Below are 23,981 nucleotides of genomic sequence, written 5' to 3'. Positions count from 1 at the left end.
GAGTGGGTTCCTTACTGTCTCTGTCTGGGAGGAATGAGAGTGGGTTCCTTACTGTCTCTGTCTGGGAGGAATGAGAGTGGGTTCCTTACTGTCTCTGGCTGGGAGGAATGAGAGTGGGTTCCTTACTGTCTCTGTCTGGGAGGAATGAGAGTGGGTTCCTTACTGTCTCTGGCTGGGAGGAATGAGAGTGGGTTCCTTACTGTCTCTGGCTGGGAGGAATGAGAGTGGGTTCCTTACTGTCTCTGTCTGGGAGGAATGAGAGTGGGTTCCTTACTGTCTCTGTCTGGGAGGAATGAGAGTGGGTTCCTTACTGTCTCTGGCTGGGAGGAATGAGAGTGGGTTCCTTACTGTCTCTGGCTGGGAGGAATGAGAGTGGGTTCCTTACTGTCTCTGTCTGGGAGGAATGAGAGTGGGTTCCTTACTGTCTCTGTCTGGGAGGAATGAGAGTGGGTTCCTTACTGTCGACCGCCACGTAGGTGGCGTTGAAACCCCGGCGCTGGACGGAGCTGTCTGTGACAAAACGCACGGTCAGGAAGTTACCGGCCGACACAAACGGACCCGGGATGACGCCGGTGCCACAGAATGTTCCCACCAGAGGGAAGTTCATGTTGTCACCATCATAGATCTGAACATGAGGAGAGAGAGAGAGAGAGAGAGAGAGGGAGAGGGGGAGAGAGTGAGAGACAGAGAGAGAGAGAGAGGGGGGGGGGGGGAGAGAGAGACAGCGAGAGAGAGAGACAGAGGGGGAGAGTGTGAGAGAGAGAGAGAGGGGGGGGGGGGGGGGGGGAGAGAGAAAAAAGACTTACAGCTTTGTTTATCTGATAAAACTAATGGATGAACACCTGAATTAATCAACGAACGGATGAATGAATGAAGCAAGAACGGGCAGGCGACTGGTGCGTACCTTGACGGAGTCGTATCGGCAGTTGTGTGCGGGCGAGCCCTCCAGCTCGAAGGAGGAGAAGGTGAGGTTGACCACCTTGTTGACCGACACCTCGATGGTCCACAGGCAGTCCAGCCGTGGCTCGTACAGGCCGTCCATGTTGACGTCCGGGGAGCCGAACATGCCCATGGGGGTGTCGAGAAACCCTCCGCAGCCCTGCGCAGGACCTGGACACACACACGAACACGCGTGGACGAACACACGAACACACGCACGTGGACACACACAGACACACGCACACGTGGACGCACACAAACACAGACACACACACACGTGGACACACACATAACACACACACGTGTGGACACACACAAACACAGACACACACACACGTGGACACACACATAACACACACACGTGTGGACACACACACAGACGAATGCACACACAGATGCACACAGACGCATGGGCACACATACACAGACGAATGCACACACAGATGCACACACACAAACACACATGCACACATGCACACATGCACAAACACACACAGACAAATGCACACATAGATACACATACATACGCACATGCACACACAGATGCAGACACACGCACGTGAACTCACACACACACACAGACACACACACACAGGTTAGTGATAATAGAGAGTAGAACATAATTCTTTTGAGTTACAGTGGAGACCTCAGATGTTATACCCTGACAGACCAGTAGATGTCAGTAAAAGGTCATGGACTGCTGCAATTTAAATACACATGCAAAATATGTGACCCCACTGGAGGTTTGATCCTGATGTCTGTAATCCTTAAAATGCGCTAGAGGGCAAAATACATTTGATTTTTCCCGTTTTCCTTTTTTTTCCTATTACGAAAATGGAAGTTGTGAAGAACCCACTCAATATAACAAACAACAGTTTTAGGATCACTAAATTTGTCATATTTTGTCATCCATGTCCTGTGACACTTGTGAACAGCTCTGAATCTTTGAAGCGATTTTTCTCTGCTTAGTGATTTCAGGTGTACCAAAATGTAAATTTTAAAATGTATTTAAAATACAAATATTTGCAGATTTAAATGCATGGCACATGCACAAACTGGGGCGGCTGTAGCTCAGTTGGTAGAGCGGGTCGTTCAATGATCGAAGGGTCAGTGGTTCGAATCCCAGCTCTGACTGTCCACATGTCGAAGTGTCCTTGAGCAAGACACCTAACCTCAAATTGCTCCCAATGAGCAGGTTAGCACCTTGCATGGCAGCTACCGCCATTGGTGTGTGAGTGTGTATGTGAATGGGTGAATGAGAGGCCATTGTAAAGTGCTTTGATTGCCGCTAAGGTCGAAAAGCGCTATAAGTGCAGTCCATTTACCGTTTACAAACTGAAAAATGACCTTTTGTTGTCACATGGAACTTCCACACACTTGTCAATGCATATATTGTATTGCTGTTGGACTTGGCTTTGCCATGGCAACTGGTGCTGCTAAAACTGTGTTTAAAGATGCCCACCGCCCCTGGAGAGAGTGAATGTGCACACCAACATAAATCGTCCCCCTATAGAGAGACAATGTGTGTACCACCATAAATCTTCCCCCACTCACATCCCCTGCCCCCAGAGGGGACAGGCCTCTGATCCATGGGCAGTAGGGGGAATCACAACTGGGGGTGATTTAACCAGGGCACAATGGGGGGGGGGGATTTAACCGTGACACACAGTGAGGCGGGGGGGGGGGGATGATTTAAGTGTGACACACAGACAGGGGTGTCTCACATGTGAATGAATCTGGGGCAGAGCCCTCTTTTTACTTCAGGCTTCTCTATTGTATTATCTCTCTCTTTCTCTCTTTCTCTCTTTCTTTCTCTCCCTCCCTCCCTCCCTCCGTCCCTCCCTGTGCCTCCCTGGCTGACTACCCTCATGTGGCTGGCACGCTGCCCGCTTGATGGACAAAAGCTGTTTCTGTGCAGAGGACAGTCGGTGGGACATACCCGCCCCCCCCCCCACACCCCCCAGACTAAACCACAAGCCGGTCATGGCTCTGGCTCATTCACCAAAAATGCCCTCATCACATTTGGAAAACGCACTGATTTGAGCCACTGGCGAAAATAATAGGCTTGATAAGGAGAGAGAAGGGCAACAACTGACTGGCAGGGTGATACATGGATCTTAACTAGCTTAGCGTCATTTTAAACTAATATACCGATTGAACAAATGCCCATGTCCCTCTTTGATATCTATACTGACTTATGTTTAAGTAGGATTAAAGAACAACAGCAGATGTCTGTATTCACATTAAAAACTAGAATCCCAGAGGTTTCTCTGAATGACACCGGGAGATATCTACACATCTGACATGGAGATATCTACACATCTGACATGGAGATATCTTCACATCTATCTACGCATCTGACATGGTGATCAATGCATCAACTGCATATCAATGACCTACCATTCAATTCAAACCTTTATTTAGTATTAATGACCTACCAATAGGCTCAGTTTTATAAATATAACTTAACCAGCGTCTCAGCTTTATAAAGAAGACCTCCTGTACCAATAGTCTCAGCTTTATAAAGATGACCTCCTGTACCAATAGTCTCAGCTTTATAAAGATAACCTCCTGTACCAATAGTCTCAGCTTTATAAAGATGACCTCCTGTACCAATAGTCTCAGCTTTATAAAGATGACCTCCTGTACCAATAGTCTCAGCTTTATAAAGATGACCTCCTGTACCAATAGTCTCAGCTTTATAAAGATGACCTCCTGTACCAATAGTCTCAGCTTTATAAAGATGACCTCCTGTACCAATAGTCTCAGCTTTATAAAGATGACCTCCTGTACCAATAGTCTCAGCTTTATAAAGATGACCTCCTGTACCAATAGTCTCAGCTTTATAAAGATGACCTACCCAGCGTCTCAGCGTAGGTGGCCCTCCAGCCCAGGCCAGTCACTGAGGAATCCGTCCGGAAGACGATGAAGAGCTGATTGGTTGAGGAGCGGAGGTTGGGTGGGAGCACGCGGCCACAGAACTTCCCCATCAGCGGCGCTTGGGTGTCCGCTCCGTCGTACACCGCCACGTAGTCATAGCGACAGCTGGAGGATGCCTCCAGGCTGAAAGTGTTGAATCTGCGGAGGGTTCATGGGAGATCAGATGTTTTTGCCTCACATTGTGTGTTTCAGATTCAGACCACTTTATCGGAAGGAGACAACGTTAGACTAGCCTGGCGACAGGGTGCAGGACAGGACAATGCAAATACAAAATACAATATAAAAGATACTTAGAATTAAGAATTAAGAGACTATACAAGCTTAATTTGGGATGGGCTTTCTTGGGGTCTCTCTTAAGTCCTATCAGTAGAGAGAGCAATTAGTATTGAGGTGTCTTGATGGTCAAGTGTATCCCTATCCCATAATAAGACCACTAAGTCAACCTCTAAGCCGTCACTGAGGACTCACTTGAGGTCGATAACCCTGTTGTCCCTGACGACGATGTAGTAGGTGCAGTTCATGTTGTGGTGGTAGTTGGTCACGGACAAGGCGGGGCTGCTCACCGAGCCGGCCGTGCTGTTGAAGACACCGCCACACGCTAGGACGGAGAGAGAGAGAGAGAGAGAGAGAGAGAGAGAGAGAGAACGTGAACGCTTCTACAGGAAGTTTCTGGTTTAATAAATAGCATACATTTCATATCAGAACTGTATGTGCTAGTAGGCCTCACAGTATGACTAGATGTTCTTTGGATGAAAGCATTCACTGAAAACGACAGCAGAATCACAGACAGGGCTTAGAGAATGAGGGAGGAGGAAGAGAACCAGGCCGTCCTCAGATGAGCCTGAGAGATGAGTCAGGGCTGGAGGTCAGGACTGGTCTCTCCACCTCATCAGACCAGACTAGAATGGCTGTCCTGTTAGAACAGGATGTCAAACACTGAGTGATGAACGGTCCTGTGTCTGACCGATCGAGGTCAGACAGTAGTCATATGTATCACTCCTGGCTCCCTCTCTCTCTCTCTCTCTCTCTCTCCCTCCCTCTTTCTCCCCCTCTCTCTCTCTCTCCCTCCCTCTTTCTCTCTCCCTCTCTCTCTCTCTGCCTCCCTCTTTCGCTCTCTCTCTCTCTCTCTCTCTCTCTCCCTCTTTCGCTCGCCCTCTCTCTCTCTCCCTCTCTTCCTCTCTCCCTCCCTCTCTCTCTCCCTCTCTCTCTCTCCCTCCCTCTCTTCCTCTCTCCCTCTCTCCCTCTCTCTCTCTCTCAAATCCCCCCTGATTGTTTGAAAGCGCAGCGTCTCCCCATTCCTCACATTCTCCCCAGCTGGCTGAATGGACTGGATGGCACATTCCCCTGGCCTGGTAAACAGCCTCTCAGCCACAGAGGCTCCACGCCAGGGGGCCCAGCCAGGGCCAGGGGCCCAGCCCACAGCAGACCCCTGACACCCCAGGCCCCTTGGCTCTTTTGCTCTGCCTCCAGCCCCCTGACTCCTCTCTCCTGCCTCACAGTTCCAGCTCTCTGGGCTGAACAACATCCAGCTGGCAGGACTCTCTGAGATATCTCAGGACGACACAGACCACGGGATATCAGTGGAAAACGGTTAAGTCTACTGTGAGACTCTGTACTATAAACACTGATCTAATCCTAGTCGACTGTGCGACTCGGTATAAAACTGATCTGATCCTAGTTAACCAGGTCTACTATGTATAAAACTGACCTGATCCTAGTTAACCAGGTCTACTCTGAGATTCTGTGGATACGGGCCAGAGAAGTGACCTCTCTGACAGAAGACCACATACAGACCTGGGTGGAAAAAAACTAATAGAAATAATTTGAATTACTTATCTATGCTTGACTGTTCTGGTCGGGGCAAAATGGAACCAATTGTCTGTTCCCAAAAATGCAAACCCCGCCCACCTGGCACTCCAGGCAGGCTCAAGACAACAAGTCAATCAATCAATCAATCAAAACTTTATTTGTATAGCGCATTTCATACCCAGAGGCAACACAATGCGCTTTACAGAGAACAAGGGAGGTGGGCAAACGTCTTAGCTGTAAAAAATTATTCGCTGACCCCTCTCAACAAGGCGATCGAGCAAGCTCCTGGAGTATGTTTGTCTACCAGCTAAGAACATTAATAAAGCAATAAATAACATTAAATTACATTTTCAGAGTAAGAGAGGATAATAACATCATAGGAGAGACATGGCAAACACTGGTGTATGTCTGTGTGTGCGTGAATGTGCCTGGGCCCAGATAGAGGCAGGGGTCAGGGGTAGGGTGGGGGTAGGAAAAGGATACGGACCCGGGTCCGTATCCTTTTCCTACCCCCACCCTACCCCTGACCCCTGCCTCTATCTGGGCCCAGGCACATTCACGCACACAGTCATGTATGGTGCTGTACTCTGTCAGTGCTATACTCACGCACGGCCCTGTACTCGGCCAGGAAGCCGCGTTCGGAGACGATGGAGTCGGAGTAGAAGTTGACCAGCATCGGGCCGAACGTGCTGAATGGCCCGGGGATGGAGCTGCCGCACACGGTGGCCAGGGGCGTGCTGCTGGGAGACGAGCCCCGGTACACCTTCACACCGTCGTACCTACAGGTGGAGTGGGCTGGGGATGGACACACAGACACACACACAGACACACACGTGCCAGTGAGGAGTCAATGGCGAAGATGGAACTGGCGAGATCGTTTTCTGAACGGGCACAAACATATCTCTATGGAGAGTATCCACACTGATTTGAGAGAAACAGAATGTGAGCTGGTGAAATCAGGATGGTCTCACAAGGCTACCCATAGGCTATAGAGTGCAGGCAGCACAGAATGAGTAGGCTAAGTCCACCTCAGACAAATTGACAAACTCGGTTGCAAGTCAGAAGCCTACAGTAGGTATCATGTTTGATTCTGATCTTAACTTTGAGGCCCATATTAAGAATGTGACGAGGACATCTTTTTATCACTTGAGAAAGATTGCTACGGTGAAACCTTTTCTCCGACACTGAAAGATGTGAAAATGAAAGAATGCATGCTTTTATCAGTAGAAGGTTGGATTACTGTAACGCTCTCCTATCTGGTCTACCAAAGAAAGCTCTTAGTCAACACCAAATGATTCAAAATGCTGCAGCATGTATGTCTTCACTAAGACCAGAAGGAGGACACACATCACACCAGTCTTACAATCACTACACTGGTTACTAATATACTAGGCTGACTCAACGGATGTAGGTTTTGTTGTTGTCACACTGCCCAATCAGTGGCGAGACTGGCGACGCAAATTAATCTGATTTCGGCACCAATCAGATTCGATCCAAACTATTTTGCAAGAGCACCGTCGCTGCGTCCGGGGCTGGCTCCGCCCAAGACGACTGTGATTGGTTTAAAGAAATACTGCGTTCCCCCCTATTGCAGAATGGTAATATGTCCAGCCAGACCTGTCTCTGGCGCTGGCACAGCGTAAACAAAGTGTGGAGATAGGTCTGGCTATGAGAGACTACTAATATACTAAAGCCAACTTTTGTAATGTTTATTCAATGCTTTACTCATCTGCCACAATAACATATTGTCTTTTAACTGAAACATCTTCACTTGGGGGCTTTTCCCAGCAATAAATATATATGCGATTAATTGTGATGAATTAAATTAATGAATTACAGATCATTAGATCATTGCGATTAATTTCATTTTTTATTTTTTTGATTGGCAGCCCCTAATATATGCAGATAGATAGATAGATAGACAGACAGACAGACAGACAGACAGACAGACAGACAGACAGACAGACAGATAGATAGATAGATAGATAGATAGATAGATAGATAGATAGATAGATAGATAGATAGATAGATAGATAGATAGATCCCCTATGAATATCCTACTGTATGTATATCACTATTCAGCATCAACTGCAGCTTCTACCTTCGACCTGGAAGGTCCGGAAGGTGAGGATGATGACGGTTTGGTCCCCTGCGTCTATCAGGTAGTTGCAGTTGGAGCGGTGGGGGTAGTCAGCTGGGTAGTTGGGCGACACCACCCGGCCACTGGGAGACGTGAAGTTGGCCCCACAGCCTGAAAGAGAGAGAGAGAGAGACAGAGAGAGAGATAGAGAGGGAGGGAGAGAGAGAGAGAGAGACCAAAGATATTCTAATGATCATCACACTAGCATCTCACTGGAAGAGAAAGGTCTACATCAGCCATTCTCAACCAGTGGGCCGCGGAGGCAGAGAAAGCCTGCTGCCAAATGGTTATAAAAAAATTAAATAAAGTTTGGCAATTAACAGTTAGTTATGTTTATGTCGAAATGTACTCAAGAATTCACATACAAATAAAAAATGTCAAGTTAAAATGTATAGTTTCAATGACCAGTTATGTTTGAATATCACCACCCCAATCACATCCGTTGGCGTTGAGACAACACCTCGGATCTCATGCATTTGGGAAGGTGGTCCTGGGATTTTTCTTATCAATCAAAATTGGGCCTTAAATTACAAAAGGTTGAGAACCCCTGGTCTACTTGATCTGAATCGAGCATGCCAAATCCTCTGCTTCCAACGAAACAAGCGCTGATGTCTATTAGCTGATGATATACTGTACTATCATACAAACATTCTAGTATTTCCTTATTGAAAAAAGTATTTTTTACATTGAACGAGCGTGTTCTCCTTCTCCATGTGCTTTACGAGGTCTGTGTGAGTAACAAGTGAGTGTTACTGACGTGTGAGGAAGGAGGCTGAGAAGCCCCTGCCGGGAGACCCCGTGGACTGGAACCTGGCGGTGATGGTGTTGTAGGGGGCGATGACGGGGCCCGGGGCAGTGGAGCCACAACCAGTGGCCAGGAGACCCTCGTTGGTCTCTCTGTCACCTGACCACACCTGCCGGAAACACAGGGTATATTATTACACACTAGCCACATACTGAGAGAAAGAGAGAGAAAGAGAGAGAGAGAGATGAGGGAGAGAGAGATGAGGGTGAGAGAGAGAAACAGAGATGAGGGAGAGAGAGGGAGAGAGAGAGAGAGAGAAATAAAGATGGGAGAGAGACAAGAGATGAGGGAGAGAGAGATGGAGAGAGAGTATGTGTGTATGTTTGTGTGTGCGCACGTGTGTGTGTGTGTGTGTGTGTGTGTATGTGTGTGTTCATATCTGTGACCAATAAATTATATTCCTATAATATATTCCTCCTATATAAACATGCTACCCGTAACACTAATTGAAAATTCTGTTCACACAGTGAATCTGTTCTGAGAGTCCCACGGCTGTGGAGTGACTGTGAGTGTTCCTGCTGACCTCAGTACAGTAAACATGTTCTCTCTCCACGCCTGTGTGAAGTACAGTGTCGTAAAGCAGTCGTAATGTCCAGTGTATAAGAGCCTGTGTTTAGTACTGGGTAATAAAGAAGTCGTACTGTCCAGTGTACAGTATAATAGCCTTTGTTTTGTGCTATGTACAGTAATAAAGCAGTCATAATGTCCAGAGTATAAGATCTGTGTTTACTACTGTGTAATAAAGCCGTCATAATATCCAGTGTATAAGAGCTGTGTTTAATACTATGTATTAAAGCAGTTGTAAAGTACAATGTATAAAAGTTGTGTATTAAAGCAGTTGTAATGTCCAGAGCCTCAATTAGGAGATCACTCATGACCTGAGGTACACAGTCTCTCCTGTTACCACTATCAACTGTAATAACATCAGCACAGGCTCAGTCTATTACATAGAGGTACAGTATGTACGGTAATACTTTATGTCAAGTGTAGAACTTACTCTAACTGTATTGTGCAGGTACTGTATATACAATTACAATCCCTGTGTGTGTGTGTGTGTATGTGTGTGTGTGTGTGTGTGTGTGTGTGTGTGTGTGTGTGTGTTCAATCTGAACAGGCTCCCATTGCAGCCATTTTCCTAGATTGGCGTTGCTGAAGAGGAAATCCTCAGTGATTAGTTGATCCCCTAACCAATCACAGAATTTGACACAGCATTCAAAGGATGCTGATTGGCCTGGTTGGAATTCCAACCGAGAAATCACTCTGGACGAGAGCTTTTCCAGAACCTGTATCGCATTTCAAAAATTAAAGTGGGTGTGCGATTCAGGGTCTGGAGCCAGGCTAGCAATAATGTACAGCAAAACACAGCCTTTGGGCAGGACGGGCGTGTTGTGGGCACCTTGACGTAGCTGCTCTGGCACTGCCCGCTGGCGTCTGGGATCTGGAAGTCGCTGCTGAAGCTCATCTCCAGGTGGTTGCCCTCGTGGGCCACGATCTGCCAGGAGCACTCGATGTTGGCGGGGAAGTTCTGAGGGTAGTTAGGGGACTTGATGGTGCCCGAGTCTGCGTGGATCACCCCTCCACAACCTGGACAACAGCAGTGTATCTTTATCTCAACATAATACACATGAAATATATATTTACTGTATTATAACATACAGAGCAATACAACAACACAACATCTTCCACAACACCATCATTATCCAAAACGATCAACTCAAATAACTTCCTTAGTACCAACAAGGCATACTGTATCAGTAATTAACGCATTAACAAGGCTTGTGTCCCCTTACAATACAGTATACAATTGTATATTGCAACTGTGCAAATACACAATTGTATTTGCATTTTTTGTACTGCATTTGCACTGTCCTGTCCTACTCTGCACCTACAGGGTGTCCTATGTCATCTGCAACAGCGAATGTCTTAACCCGGGTCAAATACCTAGTATGTGTACCATATACTGTACATGGCCAATTAAACAGATCTTGAATCTTGAATTGGCTTAAATCACTGATTGATTTAAGAGACAGCATCATAATTATCCACCTGAGAGAGGTACACTGTAGAGGACACTGGATGATAACAGGAACACTTCCTGCTCACCGATTGGTCCAAGCTTACCTGAGGAGTCAGCTGACCAGGTGGCGACGAAGCCTCCATGCGAGACGCTGTGGTCCGCCAGGAAGACGACCGCCAACTTGTTGGAGCCTGATTGGATGGTTCCCGGGGAGGTATTGCCGCAGTACTGGCCAATCACAGGCGAGCCTGGGGAGCCTCCGTTGAAGATGGTGACCGAGTCCCAGGAACACTGGCTGTGAGGCTCCACTTGGAAATAGGTGAAGGTCAACTGGGAGAGCACAGGAGTCAAAGGTCAACTAGTCTGGCTCAACAGATGTTCTGTAGGTTTTAATAATAATTTATAAGCCGCTTATTGGCACCGCTCAATCCCCCCCCCACACACACACACACACACTATTTTACAAGGACGCCGTTGAAAAAACAAGTTTAGCGCCTCCCAAGACAATTGTGATTGGTTTAAAGAAATACAGTGTTTTTCCCTTATCTCAGAATGATAATGGGGTGCAGCCAGACCTTGTCCAGCGCTGGAACAGCACAAAGTGTAGAGAAAGATATAACTAACTAACTTACCAACTAATCAAGATAAATCCTTGATCCTATTCACTAGATAGATAGAGAGAGAGAGAGAGAGAGAGAGAGAGAGAGAGAGAGAGAGATAGATAGATAGATAGATAGATAGATAGATAGATAAATTCATTCATTGATTGGTTATATAGATAGATGACTCACAGTGATGGTGTGGCCCTCAGGGGCCTCCAGGAGCCAGGCACAGCGGCTGGGGCTGGGGTAGACGTTGGGGTACGCAGGACTGGAGATCACACCGCCCTCACCGTTCTGCCAGCCACCACACTCTGGGAGAGGGGAGAGGAGGGTGGAGGTGGGGGTATAACTGGACAGTCACTGGATGTGAGAACACATTCATTAAGGTTTATGTCTTTAAAGGAGTAGTAAAGGCAAAATGCATGTTTAGCCCTGTTTTAAGGTTACTTATGATCATATACAATTGCTCTACCACCGTTTTGGTCATACAATGGATGTGGGTGGGCACCGTGAAAAATCATTAAAAAAAACATGTTAAACTCTCAATTTCAAAGACAAGAAACTCACCAAGGTGTTAGTTGGCGTTCTGACATATAATTTGCCATAAAGTAAGATTCTAGTTCATCTGGAAAGGCTTTTTAAAATATTTAGCATAGAACTATTTAGTCGCAGCACATAAGTGTGTAAACTTCCACAAACTAGGTAGCCTAGCAACATAAACAATAACAATAGCTACCGTTAGTAGTTCCGCTTCCTGAATCCCCTCTGCGGATTGATCTACACATCTACAACGGTCGCGTCATACAAGTCAATGGATTTCATAAAAGGATCAATAAAACCCTACAGGATTCATACTTTGCGGCGAATTTGATGTCAGAACACCAACGGACACCAATTACCCCTCGGTGAGCTCTTTGAAATCGAGAGTTTAACATGTTTTTGAAAGATTTTTCAAGGTGCCCACCACATCCATTGTATGACCAAAATGGTGATAGAGCAATTATCAGACTTTCTCAAAAGTGCTAGTTTTGTCAAAGTTTTGATCTGAACCATTGTATATCATAAGTAACCTTAAAACAGGGCTAAACATGCATTTTCCCTTTACTACTCCTTTAAGCCTGTAGATGCATTGGTGTCTGTTGTCTTGGCACTTCCTCTTTTGACAAACTGAGGATACGACCAGTTCATGTCAAAGCAAGAAACGAGCAGCTTTCAAGCAGTTTTATCAGAAAAAAAATCTGATTTGTGTCACTTTGGAATTAAAAGTTTTCAAGATGTCAAATCTTGTGGAAAGACGATGAAACTGACATTTTAAAACTAGAATCTTGTATGTAAACTAGGGCTGGGACTTTTGCCCAAAAATCATATTCGAAGTTCGTTTATTTATTAATAATAATATTCGAATATATTCGAATTATTATTAATAATATTTTTTACCATTAAATTCTTACAGAAAGACCTACCTAGGTTTTAAAATAAAGTTGTGCACATTCTGTCCACTAGTGGGCATTGTATCATAGGCAATATCGATAAGCAATGATGTTTTCAGAATGATTTTTTTATCAGATGTCTTAGTTATATCAAGATTAACTGCGAGGGGAGTCCCAGCCCAGCTGATAACCCTCCGTTGCGGGTTGGGGGGAAGCAACGGTCGGCTGGGATCCTGCCTCTCATAGTTAACCAGCAACTGGTCAGTGGACGGTACCAGGCAGCCTACGCTATGTCTGAATCAAAGAAGGTTATCAAACTAGCTGGCTAGGATCATTTAAGCATAACAATCCAACGGCTCCAACTCCCCCAAAAGAACCCCTCCACTGCACAAGCACCAACCCCAATAATAATAATAATAATAATAATAAGCACAAGCTACCGAGTGCAACGTTAGCCTTGCTAACGGAGATAATGCATTTGGAGGAGAGTTGCAGCTGGTGCTAAACGAGGCAAAGGAAGAATATTTTGTGGACTATTATCACATCCATTTCACAGTTGGGATTATACAGAAAGGTGAGGATCGAGCGTGTTGGATGACCAACTCAAATGCCTGGCTAGCTCAATATTGTTGTGAGCCGGAGCCCGTCGCTTTCACTGGATGACTCGTGAAGCATGCTTCATTTATCTCGCATACTAAACATGTTTTCGTGGAGTAGTACAGGTATGTACTAAATCGCATGTAGTAGGCGAGTTGCAGTATGTACTATATAGTATGTAATATGGACATTCGGACACGGCCCAAGCTCCTTGGTAAGGGCTGGGTAAGGGCGATCAACCTCCTTGTTTACATTTTTACTTGCTTACCGATTGGCTATTTGGATCCTGCCGTCACAGTCATACAACGACTATTTTTTAGTAACTAGTTAGTAGTTACTAGTTAAGACAACGCCTAAATTGCCGTGGTGCAACCGAAATTAGACACCAAACTAATATGCGACTAACTAGTAGCAACTAAGAGTTTAGTCAGTGTTTAGGCATGACTACATGCTTGGGTTTATGGTGCGTTCCAGGCAACCCGTAACTCGTGTTTTTCCGACGTCCTACACGTGAAAATGCTCTGGAATGGCAGTAGCCTACATCGATCTGTACGAGTTCACGGGTGGGAAGTTACGGGTTTGACTGCCATTCCAGAGCATTTTCACGTGTAGGAGGTCGGAAAAACACGAGTTACGGGTTGCCTGGAACGCGTGCTAACTAACGTCACCTCCTACAGGAGCCCAGGTGTCCAATAGCCTTGCTAATGAGCTCGCGATTGCAACTTCACCAGGCGTGAAAAACCCTCTGAATCTGAATCAAAAGCAACGTTTGCTAGCCAACACATTTACAAAAAATTATGCCTATAACAGGTTCGAATATTAAGGGCTGCCTAATATTCGTTCGAATACCAGTATTTCTGTCAATATTCGAATTATATTCGAATCCCGAAGTTCGGACTCCCAGCCCTAATGTAAACCTGGATTAAGCCAGGAGATTAAGAAAATAAGAGAATAGAAAAGGTTGTATTTTACTTGATTTCTTTACTTTGGGTTTTATCTTCCAGCTAATTTTCTCTGCGTTTGTTCATTTTATGTCTATCTTTATGTGAAGCACTCTGTGCATGTAATTTAACTGTTGTAAAGCACTTTGAGCTCAATTTTTATTTGTATGAAAGGTGCTATACAAATAAAGTTTATTATTATTATTATTATTACTATTATTATTATTATTATTATCATTATTTAAGATTATTATTAAGGTTAATGTTCTCTGATGTCAGTGCTGTTTTGTTTTACAGGAACAGAGATGGGACCCCACCAGAGAACAGGTACAGGGCCTTGAAGCCCACATCTCCCACTGTGGTGTCCGTCTTGAAGCGGACCCAGAGTTCTGGGGTGAAGACCACCAGGGGAACCCTGGGCACTCTCTGGCCACAGAACCGGCTCATCAGCTCCCCGTCATAGTCACCTGGGGGGGAGGGGAGAGAGGTAAAACAAACGCGCCTGAACTCTACCTTATTGCTCCTGAACATCTACATGATCCCAAGAGACAAAGGAACAACAAAATGCTCTGACTCACCCAGGCGGAACTCGATGTAGTCGTAATCGCAGGTCTGGTGGTTCTCCAGGTGGAGATCTTGGATCAGAACCACGATGGAGGAGTTGACGTGAGTGGGGTTCTGGATCAGCCACTCACAGTTGAGGTTGTTGCTGTAGTTGGAGGTGAGGTATCCAGGAGAGGTGAAGTTGCCCCCCACTGGGTCACTCAGGATCCCACCACACTCTGGAACGACAGTTAACGTTACACAGACACACGCACACACACGCATACACACAGACACAAGGACAGACACACACACACACACACCAAGGGCCTCTTGCTCCCCTCACCTGCAGCGTCGAGGGAGGAGTAGTCTGCGGTGAAGCCGCCGTTAGAGACGGAGGCGTCGGTACGGAACACCACCGTCATGGTGTTGCCAGACGACCGCACCTGGGTGCCGGCGGGCACCGTGCCGCAGTAGCGCTGCAGGCGGGGGGCGTCCGCTGCCAACCCGTTATACACCTGGGGGAGGAGCAGCACCACATTCTGGGTTCCATGTTCTATATTCTGGATGGCAACATTCTAGGTTCTATGTTCTATATTCTGGAGGGCAACATTCTAGATTCTATGTTCTATATTCTGGATGGCAACATTCTAGGTTCTATGTTCTATATTCTGGATGGCAACATTCTAGGTTCTCTGTTCTATATTCTGGATGGCAACATTCTAGGTTCAATGTTCCATATTCTGGGATGGGCAACATTCTAGGTTCCATGTTCTAGGTTCTGGAGGGTAACCTTCTAGGTTCCATGTTCCATATTCTGGATGGGCAACATTCTAGGTTCCATGTTCCATATTCCGCGGATAACATTCTAAGTTCTGTGTAGTCCTCTCTCCCTGCCCTCTTCCCTTTCTCCCTCCCTATCGAAGATCAGGAGGTGGAAGTGCATGGAGATATCGTACGGTAAGTTAAAGTGGTAATTTTTCAAAAGCATAAATGTCCGTCTCGCCGCTATCTATCGCTGACTGAGCTAACACAGTAATGATTCGGCCTGTTCCCCATTCATGAAAGCCTTTTCATTTGCAGCGCTGTCAAGTTTTGCGAATCAGGTGTCTGTGGTGAATTTTCTCATACACAGCCATGCACACAATATTTCAACTCATCTGCAATTACCGCATATCGCCAAAGGTGGCGCCAAAGACAATGAAACGAAAATCTTGGAGATCACCACTTTGAGAATAAAATAAAGTGCTTAAATGGGCTGAGTGGAGACTCATCATACACTCTAGAGGTTTGCATAGGTTCTAATCAACACAAGTCCAATTATGACCAGCTCAGAAGACGTGAACAGCAAAGAGAAACCCGTGAACAGCAGGGAGGAGGGGGACGAGAGCGGGGGGGACCCACGTCTACGTAGTCGTAGCTGCAGGCAGAGCCCTGCCCCTCCAGGCGCAGGTCGTTGATGGTGAGGGTGACCCTCCGCCCCGGCGCCACGCTGAGCTCCCAGCGACACACGCGGCTGTGGGGGTACAGGTTGGGGTAGTTGGGGGACGAGATGGTGCCGGAGGGAGCGCTCAGCTCTCCTCCACACACTGTGAGGGATGGGAGAGGGGAGAGAGGTAGGAGGGGAGAGGGAGGTGGGGAGAGGGAAGAGGGAAGGGAGAGGGGAGAGGGAAGAGGGGAGGGTAGAGAGGGAGGAGGGGAGGGGGAGAGGGAGGAGGGGAGAGGTAGGAGGGGAGAGGGAAGAGGGGAGGGTAGAGAGGGAGGAGGGGAGGGGGAGAGGGAGGAGGGGAGAGGGAAGAGGGAAGGGAGAGGGGAGAGGGAAGAGGGGAGGGTAGAGAGGGAGGAGGGGAGGGGGAGAGGGAGGAGGGGAGAGGTAGGAGGGGAGAGGGAAGAGGGGAGGGTAGAGAGGGAGGAGGGGAGAGGGAGAGATGGAGGAGGGGAGAGCGAGAGATGGAGGAGGGGACCGAGAGAGGGAGGGGAGAGAGGCAGGAGGGGGAGGGGGCACGGGCGGAGAGAAGTGAGGGAGAGAGGAGAGGGAGAGAAAGAGAGTGATATGGACGGATACAGACAGACAGATAAAAAAAACATATCAGTAAAAACAAAGGTTGGTCTCAAAAGCAGCCCACCGGCTGGACATAAGAGATAAAGGTCCCTGCGTCTGCGCGGGCAGCGTCCTCCTACCTTCCACGCTGGCCTCAAAGGACAGGCTGAACCCTGGCGCGTTCACACTGCCGTCACTCACGAACTTGACGTAGGCGAAGCTGTCGCTGGTGTCCATGGACATGGGGGTCATGCTGCCGCAGTGCTTTCCCAGGAGCCGCCCTGCACAGCGGTCAAAACAGACGACACCGCGGGGTGGTCAGACAGTTATCCCGCCCACATCGACCTTCCAAGCGGCCGTATCCACTACTCAACCAGAACAATGGACGAGCCTAGTAGTTTATAAGCAGAAAGATCAGCCACAGAAACCACATTTGATTTATAGTCTTTTCAGGTGACAGCAGATAGTTCTCCAGTACATTAGTTTACAAGAACCTTAATCCACTAGTACAGTAGGCCATTGGTACAGTAGGTTAGCACACTAGTACATTAATCCACTAGTACAGTAGGCCGTTGGTACTGTAGGTTAGCACACTAGTACATTAGTTCACCATTAGTCCACTAGTACTTTAGGCCGTTGGTAGGTTAGCAGACTAGTACATTAGTCCACTAGTACATTAGCACACTGGCTCTTTGTGCAGCCAGCGTGAGGTTATAGGTCACCTGAAGCGTTGTACTCTCTGATCTCCACGTAGTCTGAGCTGCAGCCTGCCGAGGCCTGCAGGTTGAGGGCGTCGTAGCTGAGGGTGAGGTAGTGACCGGTGGGACCCTCCATGTACCACTCGCAGGTGGAGCTGTCGGGGTAGTTGGAGGAGGGGTAGCCCGGACTCTTAATGGTGCCACTCTGGCCGGTGTAGGTGCCCCCACAGGTGGCTGAGGGGGTAAAGGGGTGAGAGAGGTGAGAAGTGGTGTGTGTGTGTGTGTGTGTGTGTGTGTGTGTGTGTGTGTGTGTGTGTGTGTGTGTGTGTGTGCGTGTGTTTGTGTGTTTGTGAACTCCCTGAAAGGCTGACAACCCAATGCATCACACTGTGTGTTCTCACCTCTTCCAGAAGTACTACCAGGAGGAGAGTACTACCCTCTTAAGCACCTACTGTATTTGTATTTTGCTACTCTTGCACTTTAACTTTTGGATAAAAGCGTATGCTAAATGACTGTAATGTAATGTCCTGTAATGTCCTGTAATGTCCTGTAATGTCCTGTAACGTACTGTAACGTAATGTAATGTAACGTAATGAAACATAACATGGTCAGCGCAGCGAGCCGGGCCCCTACCGATGGAGTACTTGGCCTTGAAGCCCTTGTGCGTGACGCTGGTGTCGGTGCGGAAGCGGAGCAGCATGGAAGAGCCCGTGGAATGCTGGGTAGAGGGGCGACTGCTGCCGCACAGCCTGGCGATGGGGGCGGAGTCCCACGTGGCGCCGTCTCGTAGCTCCAGGTAGTCATAGATACAGCTGGGAGGTGAAACACCAGGGGTGAGAGTGGAGAGATACGGAACGATGGGGAACCTCATAGTTCACCCAGGAGGGGAACCTCATAGTTCACCCAGGAACTCCCAATACCAGTGTTCATACCTGCAAACCTGTCACCTTTTGGCTACAGTCACCTTTTTTATGTTAACTATGGACCAGTGAATCTAGAGGGTTTTAGTTTTGTATGTCGTCAACTTTTTCACTACTCCAGAGTTTGCAGGTCTGAGTGTTATATTCTGTATTTTATAAAGCTGATCAGGACGAACAGTGTTAGACACAGAATGAATCACACTTCAGGGCAAATGTGTCTAACTCTCTTTGACTGATCTGATCAAACACGTGAGGAAAGTCTTTTGTCTTACGAGGACGTGGGCTCGATGTAGAACTCGTCCTCGAAGTCGATCTGCACCGCCTCTCCGTTGGGCACCGTGATGACCCAGACACAGTCGATGTTCTGGGGGTAGTTCTGCGGGTAGTTGGGGGACGTGATGTAGCCTGGCGGGTCTGAGTCGCTCAGCTGGATGGCTCCTCCACACGCTGAGGCCGGCAGGGAGAGAAGAGTGACAGCCAGACGTTACTCAGGACATACCGAACACAAGAGGCCACATCCCAACAAGTGTGCACACAAATGTTTACAGACTGCCTTTATTATGATTGTCTATGATCTGTTGTAGACATATAATAACAGTGTAATAGCAGTGTAATAACAGTGTAATAACAGTGTAATAGCAGTGTAATAACAGTGTAATAGCAGTGTAATAACAGTGTAATAGCAGTGTGATAACACATTGGTGATTGGGGATTATTGAGCGCTAGTTACCCAGGCTGTGGGCTTCAAAGGTCAGTTTGAAGCCATTGCCCTCGTTGGAGGCGTCTGAGACAAAGCGGACGTGTAGGTGGTTGTCTGTCGTCTGGGTGACGGAGGGGGGGCTGGTGCCACACAAACGACCCCCCAGGGATGGGGCGGAGCCGTCCGGACCATTCCTCAGCTAGAGGAGGAGGAGTGTGTGTGTGTGTGTGTGTGTGTGTGTGTGTGTGTGTGTGTGTGTGTTGGAGAAGGCAGGGGGCAGGGGAGTGAGATCTTATTGCAATCAATATCACTCACTGTGGAAATGTAATCTGTAAAAAGCCCTATTACTGGGTCAGGGTTAAGTGCATTCCATATTGCACCGCCGTGGTTCTCTAACTGATCTGTCTGGGCCTGGGCACTCAGTCACTATAGAATCACAATCAATTAATAACCTTAGCTGAACCATTTATCAATCAACCACTAATGACGTGTCAAAGCTAAAGCCACTTATACACCAACAAAGTCAGATTACACACTGATATACTGTATAACCCTTCAACAAAGTATTGAAATATCTCCCTACCAAATAGGAATATCAATCTCAATATGTATGTGTGTGTGTGTGTGTGTGTGTGTGTGTGTGTATATGTGCGAGTGTACTTCTTCCCATAAAATGTACTTCTATTCATCTAGAATCTGTTATTACAACATTTTCCCCTCACATCCCTACACTGTAATACCATTATGACATACACTGGTCCCTTTCCGGACCCCCTCCCACCCCTCACCTCCAATAGTCTCCAGAGCTTTACTGACCCACCCTCACCTCCAATAGTCTCCAGAGGTTTACTGACCCCCCCTCACCTCCAATAGTGTCCAGAGCTTTACTGACCCACCCTCATCTCCAATAGTCTCCAGAGGTTTACTGACCCCCCCTCACCTCCAATAGTGTCCAGAGGTTTACTGACCCCCCCTCACCTCCAATAGTCTCCAGAGGTTTACTGAGCCCCCCTCACCTCCAATAGTGTCCAGAGGTTTACTGACCCCCCCTCACCTCCAATAGTCTCCAGAGCTTTACTGACCCCCCCCCCCCCTCACCTCCACATAGTCTCCAGAGCTGCAGACGGTCCCAAAGCCCTGCACCTGGAACGGACTCTGGAAGTTCACAGACACGCGGAACCCCGGGGAGACCATGACGTGCCAGCTGCAGTCCAGGCCGGGGTGGTAGTTCTGGGGGTAGCGGGGGGTACTGAGGACCCCTCTGTCCGCATGCAGGAGACCCCCACAGCCTGCGGACGGACACAGCGGATCGTATCGAAGATGATGGAACAAGAAGCAGCCCTGATTATCGTTTAATTAAGCAACACACGAGCTGTTAACGTGGTCGTTGGCACGGCTGTGCGACGGCTTTAGGCACGATGCGAAGACGAGTCTGCAAACCAAAATAGTTTGTTTACGGTTGCTATAGGCAACTTAACACCAGTTGGACTTAGGGCTGTGCAATGAAATCAATGCAACAATACATTGCAATATTTTATTCCGCGGTACTGTATCGATTTTCTGCAGTAAAGTAATTTTTTTCCCAAGGAAAATATACAGAACAAGACAGGGAATAGATATAGATATAGAAAATTAAGGATATGGTCATATATTATTCATGTTTTAAATGTATTCAAAATGTCCTTACATTCCCTCCGCCCTCAGGATCACCTCCAGGGAGAGGGGGGATGGAGCTGTATTTTCAGCTGTATTTGAAAATGTTCAGTACATTATCGCAATGGAGTATCGCAATGTATCGCAATATGTATTGTATTGTATCTTAATGTATTGTGATATGCATCGTATCGTGACTCATGTATCGTGATATGTACTGTATATCTAGCTGGACTGGTCCACAACGTAAGCAGAGCAAGCAAGCTAGCTAGCAGCTTATTGCTCACAATCCTATCAAATCGTGATACGGTTCAATGTAAAAGCAGAATGATACTTGTACCCATTGGTATATTGCGGTTATTGGCTCCGAATGCCTCTTAGCCAATCACAATGTGCAGTTGGAGCTAGCTGTTGTATAATCAAAAATAAGGGCTATCACAACACCTGTACTGTTCACCAATGAGAATTGAACAAGCGAACAAAGTCTGGATTGGTCTGGACCGTATCGTGGTTGTGATCTCACCCTTGGAGTAGGAGGCGTTGAAGCCCCGCCCGCTGACGCTGCTGTCGGAGGTGAAGCGCAGGAACATGGCGTCTCCCGTGGAGTGGAGCGGTCCGGGCAGCTCTCGACCACACACGTTGGCGAGCAGCGGAGACAGGTTGGTCTCACCTGGGGGAGAGGAACACACGCACGCGCACATAAATACACACACATAAATACACACACATGCATGCGTGCACACACCACACACATGCACACACACACACACACACACACACACACACACACACATACACACACACACACATACATACATACACACACATGCGCGCACACACACACATGCACACACACACACACAGAAAGTATTGAGAAGAAAAATAGCTGAAATGCAGTCAAAAGTGCTGCAGAAGAACAACATTCACTATATAAACCTTCCAAGGAAATATTTGTGACTTTGCGCCTCTAGCGGGCCTTCGATATCCCATTGCAAGAGAACAGAGAACAGTCCTCAGACTAAATCCGGGGAGACTGACCATCTCTGACCACCAGGCTGTCGAAGTAGCAGTTTGGGTAGTCCTCCATGTCGAGGGACAGCAGGTTGAGCTCCACGATGGAGTCCGGCGAGCGGATCACCCAGGTGCACTCCAGGTTCGGCTCGTAGCTGTCCGGCCACCCGGGGGAGAACAGGAAGCGCGGGGTGTCCCCCGGCATCAGGGCCCCCCCACAGGCACCTGGAGGTGGCAGCACAGATGGATTGTCCCCATAAGGATAGGAAAACAAACACAAACACACACACACACACCAAAAAGACCCTACAGGGAGTAGGCCTCAGGTGGAGTTATGACGGACAGGCAGGCGGGTTAACGGCGAGCAGAACCTGGAGCGATGGTGGGCAGGGGTCCAGAGCTCTGGACGGCAGTCCACTCCACCAGGAAGCCCCTTCCTCCGACCACGGTGTCGGACTGGAACTCCAGGGTCATGGTGCTCCCGGAGCTGGACACGGTGGCGGGCAGCTGCAGGCCGCAGAACGTGCCCAGCGGGTAGGCGTGCACGTTGGGCCCGTCGAAGATCTGATGACGTCACGGGAGAGGTCAGAGGTGAGTAAAGATATCATTCTGCTCTCACACACACACACAAACACACACACACACACACACACCCCACCCTGAGCTGGTCGTAGTAGCAGTCGTACAGGTCCTCTATGTCGATGTCGAGGAAGCGTATCTGGACGTAGCTGTCCCCGTCCACCGTGACGGTCCAGCGGTAGTCGGCGTTGTTGGGGTAGCTGCGCGGGTACAGGGGCGACGCGATCTGACCCGACTCCCCAGTGATGTCATTCCCATACACTGGAGCAGGAGGAGAGAGAGGAGGAGGAGAGAGAGGAGGAGGAAGAGGAGGACGAGGAAGACATGATGAGTTCAGGTTAGAAACATGGGCCTATACACAGAGTTAGATGTGCATGGGGTTTGCAACAATATGAAGATATTAGTAAGTAAGTGGGACTACTGTAAGATTTTCTCCCATAGTCCCTACAGCACACACATACGCACGCGCGCACGCACACACACACACACACACACACACACACACTCACAGTGGGAGAAGGTCAGCCTGAAGCCAGCTCCGCTGATGGTGGCGTCTGAGCGGAACTTGACCCAGAGTACGTGGCCAATCAGAGACGTGTAGTTAGAAGGGAGGGAGTTCCCACAGAACCGACCAACCAGGGCGCCCGTAGAGTTGCCCTCTCGTACCTCCAGGAAGTCGTTGTTACAGCCGGAACTCTGCTGCAGCTGGAACATTCTGCCAGACGAGAGAGAGGGCCCATCACTGACTGTCAGTAAGGGGACTGGATACATGATTAAGATGAGGGTCTCCAGGCAGGTTAGACGTTATGTAGTCTCTCTCCAGAATACAAAGATTATTTGAATTGCTGTGCTTCTCATACTACATAATAGAGTCTCTGTGGCTCGTTCTGAGGGCGTATCGATCGGTCAAAATTGAAAAAGTGACAGGTCGTGGGCAGCAAATGAGAAATGTTATTCCTGGTTAGAGGCGGGGCATGGTGGGAGCGCCTGGTCGCGAAAGTGGATACTGATTGGTGTCGCTGGGATTCCTGCACTACCAATGAAATGCCAGGATTTGAACACCAGATTTTTGCATGAAGTGTTCCAGACCCATAGAGATCCGCAGCATGCAATGTAGTTAGCGTAGCTTACGTATACCAACGTGTATCAGAGAAAGAGCTCTCATGGGTCTGGCGCTGAGACTAGATGTTATGTGAAGACGACCTAATAACCGCTGTAAAGCCACAGGAGACTTACATGAAGGAGAGCTGCAGACGGTTGCCTGGTGAGCTGGTGATGGTCCACACACACTCCACGTTGGGAGGGTAGGCATCAGGGTAGTTAGGACTGTTAAACGCTCCTGTCTCCATGATCAGGTCTCCTCCACAGCCTGGAAGAGGAGAGGAGTGGAGAAGAAGAGAGGAGAGGAGAGGAGAGGAGAGGAGAGGAGAGGAGAGAAGAGAAGAGAAGAGAAGAGAAGAGAAGAGGAGAGGAGAGGAGAGGAGAGGAGAGGAGAGGAGAGGAGAGGAGAGAAGAGAAGAGAAGAGAAGAGAAGAGAAGAGAAGAGAAGAGAAGAGAAGAGAAGAGAAGAGAAGAGAAGAGAAGAGAGGAGGGGAGGAGAGGAGAGGAGAGGAGAG

At 48.0% G+C, this 23,981-nt stretch overlaps 1 protein-coding gene across 1 annotated transcript in view; it reads right to left on the bottom strand.

The window, feature by feature from the left end:
• cubn (cubilin (intrinsic factor-cobalamin receptor)) overlaps window positions 1–23,981 on the bottom strand; it is a gene marked incomplete at its 3' end in the record, with an annotated part of 64,364 nt that overhangs the window by 4,015 nt on the left and 36,368 nt on the right. The window contains exons 36-61 of the mRNA XM_084443357.1: window positions 23,602–23,734; window positions 22,875–23,080; window positions 22,445–22,626; window positions 22,158–22,350; window positions 21,814–22,011; window positions 21,299–21,445; window positions 20,221–20,411; window positions 19,153–19,321; window positions 18,695–18,869; window positions 18,136–18,314; window positions 17,527–17,736; window positions 16,945–17,085; window positions 16,168–16,352; window positions 15,110–15,281; window positions 14,799–15,002; window positions 14,538–14,687; window positions 11,442–11,563; window positions 10,755–10,980; window positions 10,030–10,217; window positions 8,586–8,742; window positions 7,790–7,939; window positions 6,295–6,483; window positions 4,348–4,477; window positions 3,800–4,017; window positions 905–1,110; window positions 460–625 (exon numbers count right to left, since the gene is read on the bottom strand). Of these exons, the coding sequence (XP_084299483.1) occupies window positions 460–625; window positions 905–1,110; window positions 3,800–4,017; window positions 4,348–4,477; window positions 6,295–6,483; window positions 7,790–7,939; window positions 8,586–8,742; window positions 10,030–10,217; window positions 10,755–10,980; window positions 11,442–11,563; window positions 14,538–14,687; window positions 14,799–15,002; window positions 15,110–15,281; window positions 16,168–16,352; window positions 16,945–17,085; window positions 17,527–17,736; window positions 18,136–18,314; window positions 18,695–18,869; window positions 19,153–19,321; window positions 20,221–20,411; window positions 21,299–21,445; window positions 21,814–22,011; window positions 22,158–22,350; window positions 22,445–22,626; window positions 22,875–23,080; window positions 23,602–23,734 (4,587 nt within the window). The remainder of the gene's footprint in view (window positions 1–459; window positions 626–904; window positions 1,111–3,799; window positions 4,018–4,347; window positions 4,478–6,294; window positions 6,484–7,789; window positions 7,940–8,585; window positions 8,743–10,029; window positions 10,218–10,754; window positions 10,981–11,441; window positions 11,564–14,537; window positions 14,688–14,798; window positions 15,003–15,109; window positions 15,282–16,167; window positions 16,353–16,944; window positions 17,086–17,526; window positions 17,737–18,135; window positions 18,315–18,694; window positions 18,870–19,152; window positions 19,322–20,220; window positions 20,412–21,298; window positions 21,446–21,813; window positions 22,012–22,157; window positions 22,351–22,444; window positions 22,627–22,874; window positions 23,081–23,601; window positions 23,735–23,981) is intronic.

This window comes from Borostomias antarcticus (assembly GCF_949987555.1).
Source record: "Borostomias antarcticus genome assembly, chromosome: 9".
Taxonomy (NCBI): Eukaryota; Metazoa; Chordata; class Actinopteri; order Stomiiformes; family Stomiidae; genus Borostomias; species Borostomias antarcticus.
Note: the sequence above shows the minus strand (reverse complement) of the source record. Positions and strands in the feature narration are given on the sequence as shown.